This window comes from Polypterus senegalus, chromosome 8, assembly GCF_016835505.1.
Source record: "Polypterus senegalus isolate Bchr_013 chromosome 8, ASM1683550v1, whole genome shotgun sequence".
Classification (NCBI taxonomy): domain Eukaryota; kingdom Metazoa; phylum Chordata; class Cladistia; order Polypteriformes; family Polypteridae; genus Polypterus; species Polypterus senegalus.
In genome coordinates this window covers 170,123,447-170,148,967 of record NC_053161.1, presented here as the reverse complement: position 1 = coordinate 170,148,967, position 25,521 = coordinate 170,123,447, and the positions used below count along the sequence as shown (strand labels likewise).

General features: G+C 38.6%; 2 protein-coding genes across 2 annotated transcripts in view; both read left to right on the top strand.

Annotated features, from left to right (window-relative positions):
• The first annotated feature begins 2,993 nt into the window (after positions 1–2,993).
• The window catches only part of LOC120534500 (NACHT, LRR and PYD domains-containing protein 12-like), a 48,599-nt gene continuing 26,071 nt past the window's right edge, over positions 2,994–25,521 (top strand). The window contains exon 1 of the mRNA XM_039762103.1: positions 2,994–3,095. The gene's annotated coding sequence lies outside the window, so the exon portion shown is untranslated. The remainder of the gene's footprint in view (positions 3,096–25,521) is intronic.
• Positions 5,160–5,653, top strand: LOC120534502 (V-type proton ATPase subunit F-like). The gene has a single exon (XM_039762105.1). The coding sequence runs from the start codon at positions 5,193–5,195 to the stop codon at positions 5,550–5,552; it is 360 nt and encodes a 119-aa protein (XP_039618039.1). The 5' UTR covers positions 5,160–5,192; the 3' UTR covers positions 5,553–5,653.

The following is a 25,521-nucleotide window of genomic DNA, read 5'->3' as shown; positions in this document are numbered from 1 at the left end:
GCGAATATATATATATATATATACAGGACGGCCTGGAAGACCAGAGGAGGGCTTGTGCCTCCTCCAGACCGCGAGGGGGCGTCCGTCCTGGTTATGTTGGGGGCCTCGGGTACAGGGCTTGGAAGCCCAGTCCTGTAGGGGCCCGTGGCCACCGCCAGGCGGCGCCCAGGTGCCTGAGGAACCCTGGAGCCCAGCACTTCCGCCACACCAGGAAGTGCTGGGGGGAAGAGAACAGGAGACACCCAGACGGCTTCCGGGTGCACAGCCGGCACTTCCGCCACGCAGGGGTGTGTGCAAAGGAGAGTGCCGGGAAGCAGCTGGAGCCCATCCGGGTTCCCATTTAAGGGGCCGTCTCCCTCCAGTCATTAGTGGATGTCGGGTGGAAGAGGACAGAGCTGGAGAGAGGATGGGAGGCGGCCAAGAGAAAGGCACAGTGACGGAGAGGCCTGGACTTTGGGGAATCGGTGCAAGAGGCACTGGGGTTTGTGCATTGTAAATATTGTAAAAATAAACGTGTGTTGGGTGAACTTACGATGTCCATCTGTGTGTGTCCGGGTTCAAGTTCACTATATATATATATATATATATATATATATATATATATATATATATATATATATATATATATATATATATATATATATATATATATATATATATATATGTATATGTATTGATGACATTAACATCCAGATATTGAATTGAGAAGACAAGTGGTTTGAGAGAGGGGTGAGGGAAGCTTTGCATGTGCAAATCTGTCAAAAAGGTGTGACAGTTACACCTTCCCCTGTCCTTTGTTTTACTCAAAGAGCCTATTCAGGGCAGGTGTGAAGTAAAACTAACCTGGAGGACAAAATTGGGGTCTCTAACAACATTTCTCACACTGAAGAAGCTGCTTGGATGAGCAGTAAAACGTATCTACCTAACAAGAAAGAAGTCCAGTTACCATGACTCAACTACCACATATCATGCTTTGTCGAATTATCAAACCTACTGCATGTGTAAGATTTAAGTCAGAACATTGAGTTCTAAACAATGAACCCCCTAAATTAAACTTTGAAAATCTCTTTAAATCTCTGACCAAACACAATGAAATGTGTGAGTGATGTTGTATTAGTTTACATCCTATTGAGCAGGAGACATAGGACAATACACGGATCCCAGAGCAGATCTGTTTGGCCCACTCCCAGGAGCTAAAAGGTTAAGGTGACCCTCATAAAGTTTCAGAATCTGTAACCAGGTGATGAAGATTTTGGACCTCCTATTCTAGCTGTCTTTGCTAATTAGACCTGCTGATAGGTGTTAAATGTAGAAGCTGCTCATACTGAAAATGGTGACAGTTGTGGTCGCTGAAAGTTGGAACCGACAGGAGACAGACACCAATCTAAAGTAAAAAGCAATTTCTGTATTCTTGGTGGCAGAGAGGCTTGCAGCAACTGCTTCGTCAAGTTGCTACAGGCAGCCTAGCCTGCTAGCAGGAAACAAAGACTTCCTTTAATACTCAAGTTCGTTGACAAGAAGGAAAAAAAAGAGACGCAGCAGTTCATTTTGAGGTCATATATAGATTGTTATAGCTTGCGGTCACACCCTGGTTTGGAACATGCAGGAGGGAACAGTGTTTCTAACAGTTAAAAGAGTTATTACCACATTCACAGTCTTAAGCAATAGCCCTTGTCAGCATCAATACACTCAAGACCAACTGCAGTGATCTCCCAGCTAACTGTCACAGGATGTGTGCAACCTAAGCAGATTTAAACAATACTCATTTCCTTATTCTTTCTGCACGAACATAGGTTATATAATATCAAAGGTTACATAAAAGTTAGTTCAGAACATTACATTAACTATAAGAAATTATATATTTATAGCTTTAGTATCTGCATTAGATTACATTTGTTCGGATAGCTTAACACATCCTTATTTAATGCATAAGTGTCACGCTTCTCATAGTTCTATTAGCACCATACTTTAATTATTTGGAACGGCTCAAGCACCTTAATTCTAAATATTATTTCTCATAGTGTCTCATATTTATTGGGGATCTTTACTTTCATGCAGTGTCTGTTTTTGTTTTACACTCCCATCAGGAGGACACATGAAAGCAAGAACTCTGAATTAAGTACAGTCTAAAAGTGCAACGATTTTGTGCAATGATTTTATGTCATGTTTTTTGTCACACTTTAAATTAGGCTTATTTTAATTCCTACATATATATGTTTGGTATCGTTCTTTTCAGAATTTATCGAATCTTTAATGAGATGTTGTTAGATTTTCAGATTGTTATTCTGTTCGTAAATTATAAAGAAAATATCAAGAAAGTCATGCATCGAGCATAGTGAACCTCAGTTTAACGGGAATACTCCAATCGGTAATAAATAAATATTTTATTCTCATTTCATAATTTTTACTCCGTTAAATAATAATTAATTTTTCTTTTACATATTTATAGAATTTTGTGATTTTGACTCCAATAAATAATAATATTTCTTTTGTACATTTCTGATTTTACTAATATTCTGGCTGTAACTGGTGGTTGGACGCCGAATGCGCTAGGGGGGTTTGACCCCCTAGTATGACAATAAAATTAAAATTGACCTTGAAATTGAAATTGAAGAAGCTTAGTGTAGCAACTTCTAAAGAGTAAATAAAAGCTGTCAGCCTAGTAAAAGGTCAGCTGTTTGATGGGTCAGTTAGCTGTTTATATGCAGGATGCTTTGTGTAAAGGTCTGTTTCTAAAAGTTATTTGTGAGACCTCAGAGATTATATCTATCAACTTGCCTCACTTTGTTAATGCCACACATCCAAAGACATTTATTTTTTTTCCCTATTATATTATTATGCTTTGTATGGCAGTAAAGGAGAAGCAATGGCTTGTAAAGTGAAACTGTTGGGACTGATGAAAACTCACCAGACCACATTTTTTTATTTATGTTTATGTATTTAAATAAAACACCACCACTTGCTTTCAGTATTTTGAAATGTAGAAGAGCAGCCAGAGAGCTGACTGATAAACCAAATTCTCCGGCAATCTTGAGTGCGGCCTTACAACTGACAGCGCCTGTCTGAGTCGGTGCACCTGTTGCTGTTGCACTGTGGTAAGTTAAGCCTTTCGATTCTATTTGATGAGTTTTATTCGGGGTCTGGAGATTGCTTATTGGCACTGAAGGTGGCAAAGATGTACCAGTGGTTCTGGGGACGATGTCTGTGTTGCATGAAATGTACAGTAAATATCCATAATAAAAGAGACTTTGGGCTGAGTGTATGTCAGTTCTGGTAAATATAATGAGACAAGTGACACTTCTTAATAATACATTTTATTTATATAGCGCCTTTCCCATGCTCAAGGCACTTACAGAATATAAGAAAGAACAGCAGGGTATACAGTATATAGCATAGTACAAACCAGATAAATAAATAAAGAAGATTAAGACAGTAAATTCAGAGAAAGCCTAACAGACAAAAGAATTGATGTCTAGCACACACACACAGGTTACATGAGCATCTTGACAGAGAGGTAAACTGAGAGAAAGGGAATGAAGTCAAGTAGAGCTAAAAGCCTTCCTGAACAGATGAGTTTTGAGTTGTTTTTTTTAAAGAATTCATGGAGTCCGCTGACCTGATTAATTTCGGTAGGTCATTCCAGAGTCTGAGCGCCATACAGCTGAAGGCCCTGTCACCCATGGAGTGTAGATTAGTGTGGGGCACAACAAGATTGCCAGAATCGGAGGACCTTAGTGAGCGGGCAGGCACATAGTGATGGAGAAGGTCACCAATGTAGTTTGGCACAATGTCGTTTAAGGCTTTGTAGGTTATTAGTAAGATTTTATATTCGATTCTGTAAGACACAGGGAGCCAGTGAAGACGGAGCAGGATGGGTGTGATTTGCTCGCTGCTGCTGGTTCGAGTAAGGACTCTTGCAGCCGAGTTTTGAATAAGATGGAGCTGTGATATAAGATTAGAAGGGGCACCTGCCAGCAGCGAGTTACAATAATCTATGAGGAATGTGATAAAAGCAGGGACAAGTTTCTCAGCATTAGAAAAGCATTCTTAAAATAAAGTTCCTCAAACAACTGCGTGATTCATTTAAGATTGTAATCTTGATAAACCTAATGAGTTTTTATGTCTCTAAATGTGTGGTCTGTAAACTTTGCAGCAGCTTTCTGACTTTTCTGAGCCTGTGTTTTGACCTCACTTTGGATTTATGAATTTTGAGGTTGTTTTTGCTTGGAATTGCCATATTGACTAGGTACTTTCTCTATACATTTGTGATCTATGGATCTTCACTGTCCAACAGAGCATTGATGTGGAAATAAAACCTTTTTATTTTTATAAAGTTCTGTTTGCCCTTGTTACTAGTTGGATTTGATGGTTTTCCTTTCTAGTGGGAACTTTTAAAAGTGCTTTCTGGGACTAACATGCTTTGGGACTGCTAGGTCACAACACATGCTTTCACTTTTTAGTGTTAAAGCTTTGTTAATATTTTTGTTTTTACTCTTCGGGCCACAAAACATTACTGTAGTTAGCTGAGGTAGGCCATTATATTGGGATTCATTTTTGTTTTATTTCAGTTTCATGTATCTTTCTTGGCCAGCTGAACATATGTCAAATGTTTTGACTGCTTTTGCTTCTGCCTTTAAATTCTTTGACTTCTGCTAGCCTTGTGAGTATGTATTGCCTAGCAGTTATCAAATCCTGGTTAATTATCTCACAATAACCCTGGATACCTTTTAGAGTCTATAAGAGTAATGTAATAATATTCACACACAATGAAAAATTTGAGAATAATCATCACTGAAGGTTTCGTCATACAGTAGCTGTCAAACTCTTCGACCTTTGCAATATCAAAATCGGCTGTAGAGCACTTTGGGCAGCTGGCAATGGAGCAGAGTGCCACTCCACAAGACATCAGAAAGAGAGAAGAATGATGGAGTAGTGTGTAGGAAGTGGGAAAAGACACCAATATTTATAACTGTCTAATTATTATATTCTATTGAAAATGCCATGCTCATCACTTTGATGAAATGCTCAATACTAAACTTAAAATATACAGGTAGACAGTAAAGACATACTTCTGTATTAGAGAAACTACTCAACTTGCTGGCTATTGGAAAATAATACATGATATAATAAGAATAATCATGAGTTCTCCCGTAGCTGGTCAGTTGTTTGTGGTTTTGTTATTATTTTTGGATATGGCAGGTCGTGGGAAGCTGATAGCGGTGATCGGTGATGAGGATACCTGTTCGGGTTTACTGCTCGGTGGGGTTGGTGAGTTGAACAAGAACCGCAAGCCAAATTTTTTGGTGGTGGAGAAGGACACAAGCATCACCGAAATTGAGGAGACTTTCAAGAGCTTTTTGTCCCGTGATGACATTGGAATAATCTTGATAAACCAGTTCATTGCAGAAATGATTCGACATGCCATTGATGCTCATATGCTGTCCATCCCTGCTGTTTTGGAGATTCCGTCGAAAGAACACCCATACGATGCCTCTAAGGACTCCATTTTACGTAGAGCTAAGGGCATGTTCTCTGCAGAGGACTTCTGGTAAATACCTCAGAAAGAGGTTTTAAAAACAGACAGTAATGTGCTGCAGGAGATCAAAGTCACAGCAGAATACTGATATACAACAAACATGAGTCGTAAATCCAAGGTTCACTTTAAAAGCTCATTCCATACAGTGTGCATATAAAGTCTGGAGTGTTCTGTGCAAAATGTTGTGTACTCGTATATCATTGTTCTGTTTTGTAATTATGTATTTGATTATGGCAGTTTAGATACTATTGGCTCAGAGCCCAACTAATGTCAGTATCTGAAATATTGGTTAATTTATTTTTAAGCATCTTCAACTAATTAAAAACTTCATCCTGCCTTCAAAATAAGAAGAATAATCACATGATAGCGACACATCTTAAAAACACCTTTCTCCCTTTGGTTTTAGTTTCAGATATTGTTATGCCAAACAAAATGGAGTTTGGATCTGAAATGTCAATGTCCAAGATCTAGTGATTTTCTTGTGCTTATTTATTTTTTGGATTTATGACCTCTTTGCTCCACTTTTTGACTTCACCATTGGATTTTTGTATTAGAACTTTGTTTGCTTTGGTAAGACTTTATTGTTAAGGTAACTCCTTTGCCTTTGTGATCAACTACGCTAATTTTTGTGCTAAAGACCATTTTCCATTAAGAAAATCTTTTATATTTTATTAGCATGGCTAGATGAAAACCAGCTGTCTTAAGAAAACCATGGCTAGAGCCATTGTACTGTACATATCTATGATGCTTTGTGTTTCTAAGAATTACTTGTTTTTTATTCATGTTAGAGGCACAGATATCACGCTGCTACATTTCAGTCAGGGTTTGTTTCTTGACTTATGCTCATTTTTCTTGTTATTGCCTTTCTGTTACTTTTGATGCATTTTATTTTCCTTTTTTCCAATTTTTATTTATATTGCTATATTTATTTTTTAAGATTTATGTGTTGTGTGTTTAAGATGTTTGCTTATGTTACTCATTTTTTGTGGGTGAAATCACTAGAAGTATAGGACCACCCTGATGTCACTTCTCATGGACTTTATAATTAGTTTCAGGTCAAAGAAGGATTCATAAGGATTCCTTGTTTGTCTTTTCTTCTTTAGTAAGTTATTTACAGTTGTCTACTCTATTATCATAATGGAATACAAATGGTGTGAGTGAAGAACGTTTAAGTAAGGAATAAGAGAAGCACAAAGTTAGGAGTACATGTGTGTAGCAGATTCACTGGCAGGATGACGCCCAACCTCTTGCTGCATCTAAACAGCGCCATCTTTCCTTCACCTTTACGACTGGTGCAGCTGCGCTATTCTTATCTGTGAGTGGATATTTCTTGCAGGAAGGGCCTCTGTTCTCTTTCTCTGATGCAGAACCCTCGTCCTTATCTGAGTTCACCTCTGTTATAGCATGTCTTTATTTGAACACAGCAGTGTCAGATCAGGGCGAGCGTAAACGTGACTGAGAGAATAAAACTGGATAAAAAAAAAAAAACGCTAACCTTTACTAGTACCATAAATTTACATCTGCACCAGCCAAGCAGACATATATGTGTGTGTGTGTGTGTTTGTGTTGTAACCTATTCCAATTTCTTTTACTTTGGTTATATTCTAGAAAAAAAGCACACTTGTTTTGTTATATCTGTGTCTTTAGTGAAAGTGTTTATTTGATATTTGTTCTTCAGTCTTCACATATTATGCACTTCATGTCTACATTTTCCCAATTATTAGTAGAAAATTAAAAAAGTTTCTGTTCTACTTACGAGTTCAACATTTCTTTTTATATATATATATATATATATATATATATATATATATATATATATATATATACACTTTGTATATATATATATATATATATATATATATATAAATATTGTGAACGATAGGGGGCGCTCTCGCTCCCTTGAACCCCTGTCCACGACTCCAGACACCAGGTAAAAGTCCTCAAATTGACTTTATTTTCCTGCCACAGTGCACAAAGCACACTCTCCACCACAATTCTCATTAAACTCACAATAAACCACAATAATACAATCCTCCAGCTCCCAGACGCGTTGCCACCCTTCCACCCAGCTCAGCTCGTTGTCTGGGAGTTCCCATAGTCCTTTTATACCTCCTGACCCGGAAGTGTTTCTGCCCAATAGTCCACAAGTCCTTATTCCTTCCGGGTCAGGGTAAATAGTCCCTTTCTTCAACCCGAAGTCCGTCGCTCTTCCTGTGACGAACCTCCGGGTCACAGGGCACGAAGAAGCCCTCGGTCCTCCCTGCAGCTCCCTCCTGTGGCCCCACAGCATCCAGCAGGGCTTTGCATAAAAAACTCCAATGACCATGATGCCCTGCTGGTCTTCTGGGGACCTCCACGCTGCAAGGAGGGCTCCACCTGGCGGCTTGGGGTATTGGCCGGGATAAATGGCGCCATCCATTACAATATATATATATATATATATATATATTATTAATTTTATTGGAATCCATACAAAGCAATCAAGTTTTTACAAAAAGAAAAATAGAGTTAAGAACAGATTGATCCCCACCCCTGAGAGAGAGAGCAAGCCAAACGGCGTAAAATTTAAGGCTTGTAAATATACCTAAATTAATTAATTCTCTGTGCTTCATGTGCTTATTTTAAAATATTACTGATTTGATCCTGCCAAGTCTGGATGGATCCTCTAACTGAGTATTTGATTTTTTCCAATTTCAAATTATATAACACATCGTTTTCCCACTGACTTAAAAGAGGAGAGTTTGGGTTCTTCCCGTTTATCAAAATAAGTCTGGGTGCCAAAAGTGTAGTGAATGCAATCACAATTTGTTTGTCTTTCTCCACTTTAAGCCCCTCTGGAAGAACCCCAAACACAGCTGTTAATGGGTTAGGAGGGATTGTGAGTCCAAGGCTGTCTGAGAGGTAATTAAAATTTTTTGTCCAGAATAATGTTAATTTGGTGCAGGCCCAGAACATGTGACCTAGTGATGCTGGGACTTGGTTGCAATGTTCGCAGGTTGGATCATGCCCTGAAAACATTTTGGAGAGTTTTAGTCGAGACAGATGTGCTCGATATATAATTTTGAGTTGTATAATTGTACTAGCCAACCCGCGGCGTATGCGGCCGCTTTTTAAATGATTTTTAAGCACAGAGGAAAAAATAAACATTTGAAAAATCCGTAATTTAATAAACCACCAAGAAAAGTAACATTGCAACAATGCACGCTACGAACGAACATACAATTGTCCGTGACTGAAAACCAGAGGAGCGCCGTCGAGTCTTCTCCTTCCAAAGCGAAGGACAGGGTTGAACGGCGCTCGTTCAGTACGCACTGCCCGCTTATGTTCCCGCCCCCAACTCCCTACCTGAGTTGCTTTCGTCTGTGTACAGTCCACACGCACCTGTGAGTCACGTTGACTGTTAATTTTCCAAACACTGCCTCAGTTGGTTTCCACGTTGACTTTTCATTGTTCTTTGCGGTTCCGACTGCCTTTTTATATATAATCCACCAAGACACCCGACCACAGTGGTAGCGAGGTGGGAGGGGGGTGTGAACAAAGTGCAAGAACACCTAAGAAGACACATGGATGCGAATTGATGTATGTAGCGTGTAAAACAGTTTGCTATGGTGCACGCGGTCGTGCGTCGTAACCGATAAGTCGTTTTTTTAAAGACTGCTCACTTCATTGTGTTTTAACCTCAGTTGTAAAGGAATGTTTTAAGGATCCCATGGGATACCCCTCGCAAACAGTATTACACGCTGCATATGGCGATTCACCTTCGCGAGTAACATGCCTCTATCAACAGTCAACGTGGGTCGGAGCAGCATGTGACCTCCACGACAGACGAATATAAATGACGCCAGTTTTTCTGTGTCGTCGCATCCGAGTTGGTGGCCGTGGCTCTGTGAGATGTCGTTTTATTCAATGGTCTTGGAGTTGGTGGGCGTGGCTCCTTCCTACGTACGCCATAGGTGTCTCACTTGTCGGCGGCTTAATAAATCCACGCCCCTTCCGGTGTGCTTGCCATGGTTGTCTTGCCTTAGTGAATTATATATATAGATGTTTTGCGCATATGGAGCTCGAGTGAATTCTCTGCATTGCTACTTTCCACTCCTTTTCTGATATAATAATTGAGAGATCTTTTTCCCAGTGTCCTCTTGGATCTTTGAAAGGGAGGGATTGTTAAATGATTTTATATATTGTAGAGATGGAGTCTAAATCCTTAAGATTGAGCAATATTTTTTCCAGCATGGATGAGGGTGCAAGATGAGGAAAATCTGGAAGGTTCTGTTTAACAAAGTTCCTGATTTGAAGATAGTGAAAGAAATGTGTAGCTGGAATATTCAATTTGGAATGTAATTGTTCATAGGATGCAAAGATGTCGTCTATATAAAGATCTCTAAGCAAGTTAATTCCAATTTTTTTCCAGATATTAAAAACTGCATATGTGAATTTCCCCTTGGGATTAATAAAGTATCTATCTATCTATCTATCTATCTATCTATCTATCTATCTATCTATCTATCTATCTATCTATCTATCTATCTATCTATCTATCTATCTATCTATCTATCTATCTATCTATCTATCTATCTATTTATCTATCTATCTATGTTTGTGAAGGTTGAAAGAGATGGTTCTCTTGCAGAGGTGCCACAGATAGAAGCTTCTCTGTCTTAACATGCTTTCTACATTGGTTCCAGATTCTAAGTGAGTGGAGCACAATTGGGTTATTAGTGTATTGCCGAGAACGTGTGTTTATTGGAGCGCAGAGCAGGGAATACAAAGAAGTACTGCAAGATTTTACTTCTATTGCAGTCCTAGCCTGTGTATGTTCTTCTATTTGTGTCCAGGTTCTTATAGCCTGTATATCTGCTGCCCAGTAATAAAACTGGAAGTTAGATAGAGCCATGCCGCCTTCTATCTTTTGTCTTTGTAGGGTCGCTCTTTTGATGCGTGGATGTTTTGAATTCCAAATAAATGAGGTTATTGTTGAATCTAATTGCTTAAAGAGTGATTTATTAATGTATATTGGAATGTTTTGAAATAAAAAAGGAGCTTAGGAAGAATATTCATCTTAACAGTGTTAATTCTTCCAGCTAGTGTGAGATGAAGGGTTGACCATCTATGCAAGTCTTGTTTAATATTTTCCATGCAGACGGCGAAATTCTGTTGATAAAGAGCTTTATGTTTACTTGCGATGTTTACCCCAAGGTATTTAAACTGTTCTGCAATGATAAAAGGTAGGGTAAGACTGCAGGCACAGAATTTTCTGGGTCCGATATATACAGTACCATATCATCTGCATATAATTAGATTTTTTGTTCCAGTCCTTCTCTGCTAATCCCCTTTATCTGATCAGTATTTTGACAATGCATTGCCAGTGGTTCAATGGCAATCACAAACAGTAGCGGTGACAAGGGGCATCCTTGTCTAGTACCACGTTCTAGTTTAAAGTAGTCTGAGCAAATGTTATTGATGCAAACTGAAGCTTCTGGGTTAGTATACAGTAATTTAATCCATGCACAAATGTTCAGGCCAAACCCAAACTTCTCCAATATAGTAAAAAGGTATTCCATTCAATCATGTCGAATGCTTTTTCTGCATCCAATGTTAATAATATTTCTGGGGTGTTTGATTTAGTTGGTGAGTATATTACGTTAAACAGGCGTCGAAGATTTGACGATAAGTGTTGGCCCCTAATAAATCCAGTTTCAAGTTCAACATTTCTTGCCTCGTATTTCCTGTCATTAGACATTTACACAAATCATTGTAGACAAAGAACACACATGAAATGTATGTTTTCCAAATAACAATATATTATTTATCCTAAATAATTTGAGGGCACTTCACACCCAGATAAACAGACTTGAGCTGGGAGAACTTTGTGTATACAACTAAAGTTTCGGTGGGGAAGATGGGATAGCAGGCTGCTTGTGCTGATTGACACATTTGCAAAATAAAACATGCTGATGAGGAGGTGTGAAGGAATTTAAGGTAAACCGGGATTATGAGTTTTTTCATAGGCTTCAGGGATTCTAGTGTTAAAAGGCACTTTATTGTTTACAGGGAAATATTATAGTTATAGGGGACTTTAAATGCCTAAATATTACAGGTTTTCTTGATTACTAAGATGCATTTTCCTAAATGTTAATGTCTGTCTTAAAATTCTAAGTGCATTTCCGAAGTCTGTAAAGGCAGTTATCACAATACTGTATTACAAGTGCAAAAGAACCAAAAATGCTAAAAACATCGACAACATGTACCAAAACACAAAATAAGTCATCAGTAAAATATTGTCCCCATAAAGAAAGCACACATGACCATTGCATAGGTAACTTCCCCCGAATAATACTATACAGTGGAACCTCGGTTTGCGAGCATAATTTGTTCCGGAAACGTGCTCGCAATCCAAAACACTCGTATATCAAAGCAAATTTCCCCATAAGAAATAATGGAAACTCAGATGATTCGTTCCACAACCCAAAACTATTCATATAAAACTGATTAAGACAAAATATAAAGTAAAATACATAATACAAATTAACCTGCACTTTGCCTTTAAAAAGAATCATGGCTGGTGTGAGTGAACTCATGTGAGATTCTACCCAACGGGACGACACGTGGAAGAGTGTCCCAAAGCAATCGCAGTCTCCTAGCGCTGTAGCAGTTCGCCGTATAAGCACATCCAAAAAGATCGCAGACATGCTATAAGCGCCTGTCGTCAATGGGTCATACAAGGAACATTATAAAGATCCTGCTGCAATAAATAACAGCGCTGTTGCTGTTTCAAGCTGAATAAAACTAGTGTTAAAGTACTGCTTCGTGTTTTGGGGAGCAAGATGGGGACTCGCACTTCACAGCGCACACACACACAGTCACAATGCTGTAGTAAACAGAGAGACGCGCTGGGCTAGCGAGATAAGGAGAGAGAGAGACGCACTGTGCGAACGAGATAAGGAGAGAGAGAACGCGCTGGGCGAGCGAGATAAGGAGAGAGAGAGAGACGCGCTATAAACAGAGAGACGCACTGGGCGAGCAAGCAAGCAAGATAAGGAGAGAGAGAGGTGCTGGGCAAGCGAGCGAGATAAGGAGATAGAGAGAAGAACCATCAGCTCAGTTGTGATCACATGACGCTCAGCAGACAAAGTGTATCCATACTACGCGTATTGCAAGAGATCGCTCGTTTATCAAGTCAAAATTTATTAAAAATTTTTGCTCGTCTTGCAAAACACTCGTAAACCAAGTTACTCGTAAACCGAGGTTCCACTGTATACTTGAACCAAAACCAGGCACACCATTTATTTTGTTGTAAACGTAAAATATACACAGATGTATGCAACTTAAATCCAGTGTGCATTCAAGCATAATTGCAAAATAATGACATAAAACAAAATCTTTTTTTTTAATAGGAAAAAATATTATAAAACATACAGCAATTCCCTGTATTGCAAATAGAATGTAACTATAATTTCAAGCCATCTCAGTATCCATCCCTTCTTCTCTGTTTGTCCATAACACTTCATTAACATCACACATGATGTCTTGTCTTCCCAGGCAGAAGGGGGAAGAACTTTCTTGAATGCTACATTCACCCTCAGCATGTTCCCATAGTGAGGTATTCACAAGCAGCATCCATTGCCCCCAGTAGAGACATCTTTTCATGGGGCTAATGGTCAAATTCTTGCCACCACAATGCCGAAAATTCCTCTACTTGGTTAAGGAAGGGTGAATAGGGTGGTAAGAACTCCGTTGACATGTGTTCATGGGCAGTAAACCATTCCCTGACAAGACTGCAGTGGCGAAAACTGATATTGTCCCAAATAATTATATATGGTGGCATATCAGGTCTCAGCACTCCCCTCTCATTCTTGGGAATAAGAGTACTCTAAAGCCCTCATAAGAAATCAAGGAGATGAGCTGTTTTATAGGGTCCGATGGTAGTGGATTACACCATCATGTGATATTGCAGCACACATGGTTGTGTTACCACCACAATGACCTGGCACATCTACTGTGGCTCAATGGCCTATTATGTTTCTGTCATGTTGCCTGACTTTGCTCAGGTTGAATCCTGCTTCATTCACATATACAAACGTATTGTAAATTAATGTCCAATAGTGTAACAAACCACTTAAAGAAAAAAATTATAAAACTGTATGTTTAAAAGTTTGGCCTTAAATTACATTGACATATTAAAGGGAAAAAACTTGACTGTACTTGCACATACAGGAACCTTTGCTCCTTCACCCTCTCTTCAGCATCCTATCTATGGTACAGAGACTGACAGAGGTGATGTTCTGAAAGTTGGTGTCACCTTGTAGAATGGCGCTCTGGATGTCACAGATTCTAATTACATTTTTGTCCCACACCCTGTCAACAATTGCTGTCTTTTGTTCTGGTGTAAATGATGGGCCTCTGCCACCAGAATGGGGAAGTGGTGCAATCTTGAAATGGCACAAACATGAATCCCTTAAGTCAGCAGTACAAATATCCTTTCTGTTGTGCCATTACCAAGTTTGCAAGGAAACAGAAAAATATATATGCCATGTAGAGGATTTTGGTTACATATCTATTTTAATTTCTGAACGTTCATATTACGGATGCCACGGAGGTAGAGCTTAGTTGCGACTGGACACTTCACAAAACCTCAGCCATGCTTAGGCCACAGTTTATTACATGGTCAACAATGGTGTCCCTGATCTTATTTTATATGTTTATTCACCTTTGATGCACCCTGACTCTTCCTCATCCTCTCTGAATTCCTCTCACCTCTCCACCATGCATTCTGACACTTTTAGCTTTTGCCCTTACATTTGCTTCTTGCTCCATTGTTTTCCTGCAGCAACAGGACCTTTTTAAGGTTTGTAATTAGTAATTGGTTACAATTAGCCATGACATGTAGAATGGGGTAGGGGTGGGCGCTCATTATTCTTATATACCTTCCAACTGCCAAATGAATAAATACACTGCTCATTGTAAATTATATTGAGCATGCCACGATTTATACAGACTAATTGTGCTGATATGAATGAGAAATGTACTGTATATTCCTAAATGATAAAAGGACAATATGTTCTGATTGGCTTATCAGAGTGTGGAAACTAGAGGGCACTCCAGCTCCTCAAACCCAATATGACAGACACAAGGCACAAGTTAAAAACACAAAGGGCTTGTTTACTTCAGGAAACTCTTCCCTTGAGCATTTCTTACCACCACAGCCACAAGTATATAATTGGCACAACACACAGTTATTCTTTTCTCTCTATCTCTTGGTCTCTTTCTCCTCTGCTCCTTCCAGCAAGCTTCGTCCACCTTCCACCCAACTCTGGCTCGTCCTTTCATATTGGCCAACCTGGAAGAGCTTCTGCTCTTCCACCTACGTGATCTGCAAGCACTTCTGGGTTGTAGCAGAAACCCCATGCCATACAGCTCCTCAATTTTTATAGCACCACCTGGCTGCACTCCACGGTATCCAACAGAGCTGAGATATAGAACTCCAAGTCCCATGGTGCCCTGTGGGAATCTATGGCACCGCTGCAGTGTTCTGGGGGAGGCAGTGCCCAAAAGAAGTTGCCTTCCCTCATCCTTCCATTTCTTGGGTGTCCCAGCTGGGTTCAGATGCCAGCTGTCTCTTACCAGAGTCAATTTAGAATTGTGCTTATACAATGTACGTTTTGTCTATGCAGTGATGGGTGTACTTAGAGATTTGCAAAATGAGCTTTACTAACTTCCACTTAGTGCATAAACATTAAGAAATGAAACAGTGCTGTGCCCAATGGCATTAAGGTTGTGAAGTTTTGAGGCTCTGTTTCAGGAATGAGATTATTTTCGAGAACTAATTTTAAGCAATTGAAAAAAAGTAACTTGATTGACATTGTAAATAGCAGAGCACCAGAGCAGAAGTTTTTAGAAGTAATTAGTGCTTTTTTTTTTTTTTAACACAGTATGTTAAAGCACCAACATGGGGGGACGCCTGTCTGGATTTAGTATCATCCTCTTTAATTAAACCCTTATGTGCGTCCAGTGTCCATGTGTGTGTGTCTTCTGGTGAAGTGCACATGCGCGGGGCCACACGGCACGTGTTCAGTCTCTTCCTGTGCATTCCCTGTGTGTGCAGAGAGAGAGAGACACACATAAGTGCGTGCGTGCGACAGACAGACACGCAGGCCCGTCCAAGAGACAGACCGACACGCACGCACACGCACACACACACACACACGCGCAGGCAGGCAGGCTGGCCCACGCAAGAGATGGACGGACAGATAGGCACGCCCGCCCGCCAGAGAGACACACTCAAACACACACAGGCAGGCCCGCATAGGGGACAGACACGCACACACACACACAGGCGCACGCGTGCATTGTTGCAATGTTACTTTTCTTGGTTGTTTATTAGATTACAGATTTTTCAAATGTTCATTTTTTTCCCTGTGCTTAAAACTCATTAAAAAAGGTGTTTTAGCGGCGGTCGTAAGGCTATAGCGTGAACTCTTGCAGTGTTAGTTTTCTCTGTTGTTCAAGGTTTTCTTAGTGTTTTCAATGTTTTTACATTTAGTTTACTATTACGCTGTGCATTCAATGGTATAATTAACTATATTTGTGCTTAAAATCTTAAAAAAATATATATTTACATACAGTTCATACGGTCTGGAACAGATTAATTGTATTTACATACAATCCTATGGGGGAAATTACTTCGGTTCCACTGTATTACTTTCCGACAAAATTACAGGCCTTTTACGGAAATAGAAACCAGTATTACTGAGAGAAAATTAAAGGCACACAATACAATGACGCATATTACAGCCACATACAAGGTCCCTTGCCATGTAATATAGACTGTTCATACAAATGATTATGCACTACTGTTCTAGTGCCCGTTATTGTAACGGGCTTAATGTCTAGTTTTGTAATAATCAGGATAGAATTGAGGGGGTAAAGGTGACTGAACTACAAGCATCAAGTGACCATAATATAATACAATTCTCAGTGTTTTTTAAGATTGTGGATGCAAAGACTAAAACCGCTAAGTTTATCATTGGTAGGGCAAATTTTCAGCAGAGGAGTCTACGGAGGATGGACTGGGATAAGCTTTTAAGTGTAGATACATGTCAGGAGCAGTGGAACAGGTTTGAAATGTTTAACAGGATTTGCAGGACAGATACACAGCTAAATCTGGAATTAGTAGGAAATTAAAAAAAAAAAAAACACCACAGAGGGTTCATAAAGATTTGAAAAAGCTGCAAAAAAACATTGCAGAAAACAGATGAATTAGACATATAACACTAATAACACCAATGTGAATCGTAGGGCGTATGAGAACATGAGAGCAACTATTTAAAATGAGATTAGGCAGGCAAATAGATAGATAGATAGATAGATAGATAGATAGATAGATAGATAGATAGATAGATAGATAGATAGATAGATAGATAGATAGATAGATAGATAGATAGATAGATAGATAGATAGATAGATGAAAGACGACACAGTAGTAAAAGAACTGTCAAGGACGATGTGAAATGAATCAGGTAAAGGAGAATTAAAAAATACAGACAATGAACCAGTGGATGCTATAAACTCACATTCTTCTCAGGTGTTCACAAGTGAGCAAGTGGATAACCTCCCAGAGGTAAAAAGGACTGCTAAGGTGGTACTGAGGGATTTAGAAATTGTAGAGAGAGAAGAGCTGCTCAGATTAAATAGGCTGACATCAAACAAATCACCAGAAACAGATCAAATTTATCCTCCAGTTCTTAAAGTGGTCAGTGGGTACCAATATAAATCATTGACACTTATTTTTTGGAAGTCACTGTGCACTGGGGAAATTACAAGCGTCTAAAAAATAGCAAATATTATCCCATTATGTAAAAAGGGTGACAGGCCAGACCTAAGCAACAATAGGCCAGTAAGCTTAACATGCATCACAGGAAAATTAATGGAAGGAATTATTAAGGATAAGACTGAGCAGCACATGGCAAGAACTGAATAACTGAAGAGTCAGCTTGGGTACAAAACAGGGAGATCATGTTTTACTAACATGTTGGAATTCTTTGAGGAGGCAACAAAAGGTTGTCAACTGTGTTTTGTTGCTTTGCAGTGCTTGATGTTTCATGGGATACCCCAACCTCCAGAATGACCATTGTTTGCTGCTCATTTGCAGCTCTCTAAGCTTCACTGGGAAACATTCACAAGATAAATGAGAAATTGTAAAACTGAAAGTAAAGTAAATTGCGTAGAAGTGTGTTTGTTTAAGATTAAAATAATTAAACAAATAGGTCTGAAGGAAAGAAGACTATGTGAGGATATCTTCACGTCTTCAACATCCCCAAAGGCATTGATAAAGTAGATCAAGCCAAATTTTTTCAACTTAGTGGTGAACCACATACTCAAGGACATCAGTGGAAATTTAGATGTGCATGTAAGACAGAAGCCAGGAAACACTTCTTTACACAAAGAGTTGTGGGACTCTGAAACAAATTACCAAGATATGGAGTTGAAGCAGAAACCCTGACAACCTTTAAGAAGGATCTGGTTGAGATATTGGGACAGCTTAGCTATTAGCTAAACAAACAGGCTTGATGGAGTTAATGGTCTCCTCTCATTTGTCCAGTTTCCTGTGTTCTTATGTTCTACATAAAAAGAAGTTTCTCGGTTTTTTGTAGTGTGATAATTTCTCCTTTCCTTGCTGTTATTGACTTTTTTTGAATAATTGTATAAAACGCGTGTCACAGACAGTCGAGGTTCTTGTCCGGCCGGGGCACCTCTTCACTAAGAAGACCGGGGGAGCAAGCATGGGCAGAACAGTACCTCCCCTGGGATGCCAGATGGCAGCCCCCATGAGTTGCTGTATCATATCCAACACCATATCATTTGTAAAGGCAGGTACCCCCATGTTTGTTATAAAGGCATACAAATACATTACAGGTAAATTATAAGGAGTAGAAGGGCTAACTAAGATTGATTCAGTTTTCAATGTTTGACTGTCAACCAGGTTTACATTTCTCATAAATTGTGTCCCCTGAAGTTTTTATGGCCCTAAAGTCACAATAGGAGGAATGAAGCTCCTATCTTCTCATTTTTAAATGGATTTAAATGGTGGTGGCAGTGACAGTTTCTGCTTTCTATAGTAGGCCTACTTCTTATCCTTCTATGGCAGTAAATGTTTTTGTAAATTCTGCATGATGAAACTGTGTGTTCCAGATCCATATATGTAAACACAGGCACGGTAAAACCTCATTGGCTGGGGCAAGCCTATCAAAGAAAGAAGAAGGAAATTGTTCACTGAAAGTGTGTGTTATGCACTTTCCAAGACAACCTCAGTACAAGACAATGCTGAAAACAGCCAGGGTTGTTATGTTGCAGTGTTAGAGTGTTGGCCTGGACCTGGGCCAAACTGGCCCATTCAGGGATACATGACTGGTCTGAACTGAAGATACACAGACATTTATCAATCAATCAATCAATCAATCAATCAATCAATCAATCAATCAATCAATCAATCAATCAACTTATTAACTCAGAATCTCACCAGTAAATGTTATATTATGGCAAGCAACAGTCCCTGTCAAATACACACCAGAAATGAAGCATAAAGAGAAACACCAATGCAATCACAGTTTGTATGGGATTCCTTTTTATTTGATCTGCTACACAATGAATGTGCTGGTACTGTTTAAGGTCTCTTATCAGTGCTGGCTGTGCGTCATTCAGAATATTGGGTGCACATACTGCTAATAAATTCTTCATCTTATATCTTCTTATATAATACGCTGTTCGTTTGTCTGTCCAGGATTTAAAATCACCTGTAGCTCGCAAACTGTTTCACCTATTGACTTGAAATTTGGTACACATATACTATGTGACGTCTACTGTCCACTTTCGGGGAGATGATATTTATTACTCTTTTTATTTTTATTTTATTTTATTGTAGAATCAACTCTCTTCAGCGTGCAGCAGGGCGGCCATGTGGCGCATGCGTATGGGCGCCGTTTTCATTCCCTACCACCTTTGCTAATTATTCTTGAGGCAGATTGAACACTTAAGTGCCAGCTTAAGTGAAAAATTAAAGAAATTGTACTAAGTAATTGCAGCACAAAAACTAACTTAATCAGTTTTAACGCAAAAAGATGCTGACTGGAAGAATAAAGTGTGAAAATGGGATCAGATAGTCACCTTTGTGATCCTTTAGATTTCTTTATCTTCTGAGGTGTACAAGTAATTTTTATGGTTAAAATTCGCAAGTCTGTTTTATGCAATGACATATCATGCCTGAATGGAAGCCATTACGAGTCAGTTCAGCCTGAAAGTGATTAGACGTTTCAATGTGACCTCCCAAATGTATCAAATGTCCCAACTCCTCGATATTCAATTTATAAATTCAGTTTCATTTGTTATTTATTTTATATCACAAGCTCAGAGCGTGGCACAAATAAAACAGAAAGCAGCCTGTAATGTGTTTATAGAGATGGACTTTTTCATACGTGCTGACATTAATAATCTGTGTAAAGTAAAATTTTATGTGTCAAAATCAGAGCTGTAAAATACAAATTTGAGTGCATTCCAGTGTCATGATGTCAGCACTGCAGTTCTCGGTACCTATTCTTAGTTCTGTTTGTCATCCTCACTGCTGTGTTTTGTGTTGACTTTCATTTTGTGATTTAATCAGATTGACAGTAAATTGTCTGGAGTGCAAATGGCTAACTTTGTAAATATGAAATAGACCAGAAGAAAAAAAAACTCAAATCAAAATGAGCCAGAAAGGTGAAAGGCTCTGGTTAGCAAAATGAACAAAAAGTACAAAATGCTTATAAGCCATCAGATAACTCTACTAACACAGAAGAAACAAATTGGACACACGACTCAGCACACTGCTGATTTAAACTGTATCTGTAGATTAATGCCCTCTAACGTGATTTTCCAACCACTGGAGAGCGGCAGTTGGGACCATTATCTGCATATACAATTCAAAAATCAGCATTGAGGAAATGCGACCGAAATAAGGAAAAATATAAATGCAGTTTCACATGTCACGCCTCAAACAGAAAGCAATTCAGAACAAAAATGATAATATTCTAAAATAAACAAAAAATGCTAACACACCCGAACTCAGTTAAATTCTCATTGCCATTAGTTGTCTTTGGATAGACGTGTGTCTCCCGAATGTATCAATGCTGTTTAACAAAAAATTTTAAAGGTAAATAAATATGTGTCATTAATGCATTACACTGGTATACAGTGATTTTGGTGCCAATGATATCTGAACGGTTTTATATTAAGTTTATGGTGCTGATTAAGAATATGAGAATATTGGTTTTGCCAGATTGGCTCTAGTTTCTGAGATATTTACTAATTAATTAATTAATTAATTAATTAATTAATTAATTGACGTAACACGTTTGAAAAGCATTCAGAATTGCAAGAATATTTTTATTTTAATTACAACTAGTAAGTAAACAGTCTAACATCATACAAAAAAGAACTAAAAAATATCTAACAGTGACAGAAAAAAAGTTATGTATGATTTGATGAATTAATACAATATTAATTTGTTATTAAATGTCAATGCTTCAAAAAACGCTGTTTATGCAATTTCCTTTTATGTGTGTCATCAGGACAATCACGTTGGAGACTCCAACAGTAGTCTGCCATCATGTGTGTGTCCCATCTGCCTCTCTCCTCCATCACCTTTATATCCTGGTGGAACCTCTCGACTTGTTCCTCGCTGAAGTCTCCAAGGTTATCTGGAAATCTGCTTAAATGGCTATGGAGATAGTGCATCTTTATGCTCATATTAACTTCCAAATTTCTGAAGTTAGCAAGCATATCTTGCACCAATTCTTCATAATTGTCTGCTCTGTGATTACTTAAGTAGTTCTTCACAACAGAGACAAAACTCTTCCAGGCCGAAGCCTCAGTGTCATTCATGCATTTGGTAAAATTGGAATCGTTCATGAGTTTACGATTCTGAGGACCATTAAAGATTCCAGCTTTTAGTTTTTCCATGCTCAGTCCAGGGAATGCTCTACAAATGTACTTGAAGCAATTACCCATTTTGTCCAAAGCCCTAACAAATTGCTTCAACAATCCTAGCTTAATATGAAGCGGTAGGAGAATGATTTTGTTCTTGTCCACCAGCGGCTTGTTGATTGCGCCAACAATAATTTCTTCCCTTGTAGGCCATGACACTTTTGTCCAATGATCTTGCTTTGCCCTGCTATCCCAGATGGCACATGAAGCATGGGTATTTTGTGTATCCAGATTGCTGTACAAGCAAGAAGTTCACCATCTGCAGATCAACACAAATCGACCACTGATGTTCATGATAACGGATTTTCTGGATTACGATATTTACATTTTCATATTCTTCTTTAAGTTTTGTTGAGTGAGCAATGGGAAGAGACGCATAACAGTTACCATTGTGCAAGAGAACACATTTCAAGCTTCTAATGGAGCTGTCTATAAAAAGCCACCGTCTTCTGGTCAATATTCTGTTAGTCCCATTTGATGTACAATTTCTGGGATATCATTGCAGTATACAAGTTCTTCCTCTTGGTTGAAATACGGGAGAAGCCTCTCTTCTCTTGTCAGATAGGATGTAATTTTAACTTCCGCCTTTATAAGATTTCATTCATTAAGTCTGGACGCTAAAAGTTCAGATGCTTCCTTGGACAGATGTAAGTCTTGAATCAGGTCATTGAGTTCTTTTTGGCTTAATGGCTGAGGCGTCGAAGAGCTTCCCTCAAATTAACTTCCACTGCTACTACCTGCCATAAACTCCAATCCCTACCTCTTTTCAGAGTCTGACAGTGGCTGGTTTGGTAGTCTGGTAAACACTGATATGGGAATGTCATTGCCATGTGGAATAGGTCATCTTGCTGATTCCAAAACAGGATAATCCCACTGAGCTTTCTTGTAACAATTAAAGCCTTTAATCTTTACAACACAAAAATAACAATCGTCATGGTGGTTTTTCGGTTCTGTCCATACCATTGGCACACCAAAGTTTAAACTTTTTATTTCACCTTTTGTCCACTGTTGTAGGTGCTCCACACATGTTTTGCAAACCATATGTGGAGCCCAAGACTTATCCTGGTCTCCAAACTGTACTTCAAAATAAGCCAGGTATACTCAATGCACAAAGTCTGTGATACTTTTTCTTTGTTTTTCAACCATGTGCTCTCCACAGATACAACAACAACAACAACAACAACATTTATTTATATAGCACATTTTCATACAAAAAGTAGCTCAAAGTGCTTTACATAATGAAGAATAGAAAAATAAAAGACACAGTAAGAAAATAAAATAAGTCAACATTAATTAATATAGAATAAGAGTAAGGGCTGATGGCCAGGGTGGACAGAAGAAACAAACAAAAAAAAAACTCCAGACGGCGGGATAAAAAAATAAAATCTGTAGGGATTCCAGACCATTAGGGGTCTAATGTAGGGGTAAGTACAGATTTTAGAGCCACCATGAATAGTTATTATGATGAATTGAACATACAGAGTATCAGGATGAAGTTAAAGTTATGAGAAGGCCATGTTAAAGTAATGTGTTTTCAGCAGTGTTTTAAAGTGCTCTACTGTATCAGCCTGGCGAATTCCTATTGGCAGGCTATTCCAGATTTTAGGTGCATAGCAGCAGAAGGCCGCCTCACCACTTCTTTTAAATTTAGCTTTTGGAATTCTAAGGAGACACTCATTTGAAGATCTGAGGTTACGATTTTGAATATAGGGTGTCAGGCATTCCGATATATAAGATGGGGCGAGATTATTTAAGGCTTTATAAACCATAAGTAGAATTGTAAAGTCAATCCTGAATGACACAGGTAACCAGTGTAGTGACATCAAAACTGGAGAAATGTGTTCGGATTTTCTTTTCCTAGTTAGGATTCTAGCAGCTGCATTCTGCACTCGTTGCAAACGATTTATGCCTTTTTTGGGTAGTCCTGAGAGGAGTGTGTTACAGTAATCTAGTCGACTGAAAACAAACGCGTGAACTAATTTCTCAGCATCTTTCAATGATATAAGAGGTCTAACTTTACTTATGTTTCTTAAGTGAAAAAATGCTGTCCTAATGATCTGATTAATATGTGATTTAAAATTCAGATTACAGTCAACAATTACCCCTAAACTTTTTACCTCCATCTTGACTTTTAATCCTAATGCATCAAGTTTATTTCTAATAGCCTCATTGTATCCATTATTGCCAATCACTAAGATTTCAGTTTTCTCTTTATTTAACTTGAGAACGTTACCATTCATCCATTCTGAGATACAAGTCAGACATTGTGTTAGTGAATCAAGAGAATTGCAGAATAGCAGCAGAATACATCAGGATTGTTGATGCAGGCTCTTCTTGATGAAGTCATAATTTTTACATGCATTTATATACTTATTAAGGCAGAACTTTTTGGGTATAAACCAAGACTGGGTTGACAAACTTATACTGTAGCCGATTTCTTTCCTCTGCAAATTCACAGTTTAATTCTGGCTTCAAAAAGTCGCTTTTATAGCATTGTAGGCCCACAAATTAAAATGAAAAATAATTATCTGGGATATTGCATTACCTAAGACACTGTTAAAGAGTCAAAAGACACACCAAAAGCTATTGCATTTGTTATCCACACAAGTCCCATTGGGGAAATGCATTATTTTCACGGATGTCCATTATCTTAAAAACTAGAACAAATTCAGAAAAAAGTAATGGGATTTTTGAATTCAGCACCCTGAAAATACCCTAAATCCATTCAGAAAACCTTGGCACCTGAAAAAACATTTTTTTTTTGTATACCTGTGTTATTATTAAGACACAGACTTTCCTTCAGGATCAAGAGTAACTGGTGCACACCCTCTTGTCACCCTGTTTTTGTAATAGGAACATCACTCCCATCTGCCAGTGCAAAGACACAGTACCCACCTTTCATGCCATCCTGAACATGAGAACATAAGAAATTTGACAAATGTGAGGAGAACTCTCAGTCCATCAACTCATCTGTTTAGCTAATAACTGAACTGTCCGAGTATCTCCAAGAGAACACCACTGCTTTCCAAATAGACCTCAACCAGCGGCTCTTGCATTAGCAAACCCTAAAGTGTGGGCCACGGCCTCCTCTGAGGAAATCAAATCCAAAAGGCTGTTGAGCTCTTGAATTTGTTCCTACCACTCTTCAAAGATATGTACGTTGTTTTAACACAACCTCTTCATGCCTTCTTTATATCACCATTGTCTGCCTGTGTATTTTTAATATTTCCTGCTTGATTTTCTTCAACTATTCAAACTGACCTGTGTGACCCATCTTCCCAGAAGCTTCTATTGCCGTCTCATCTGCAGTGGATGATTTTTGTTTTTCTAAATTTTTGCAGTTCCTTGAATTATTTCGCCCATCTTCATCAAGATGTATCCATTGTCAAGATTCTTGCTGAGCCCACTCTTAGTGATTACTAAGATTACTGCAGTTTGTGTTTCAGTGGTTTCTTTGTTTAAATTACCAGCAGATGATTTAAATGCTAAATGTCAGGACTGGCTGGGCTATATTGGTGGCCTGCTGAACACTCGATAATGTTGAAAACTTACAAATCTGTTTTTAAAGATGATGTTGTTAGCCTCAAATTAATTTGCCAGATACTGGAGACATGGCAGCACCACACTGCATAGCCACATTAATTAAATGAGTGTGTTGTGGTTGTCATATTATATTAGTACAACATCCTATTATTCCATGCTTGCATGTTACCAGGTATGCATCATACGTCTGGAGCACCCTTAAGATTATCAACAGAGGACACAGTCATTGAATTCACATATACCAAAGGTGCCTCATCTCCAGACTTAATTCTGGGGCTTTGGTCCAATGGAGGTTAACCCCCTCAGAGGTTCATGTTGATTACTTGAGTTAAGGTACTGAGACTGTTGTTAAGTGTCTAGAAGTCTGGTGTTTTGTGGACTCTTAATGGGAGATCAGGACCATTCAGTGTGTCATGTCCAAGTGAATG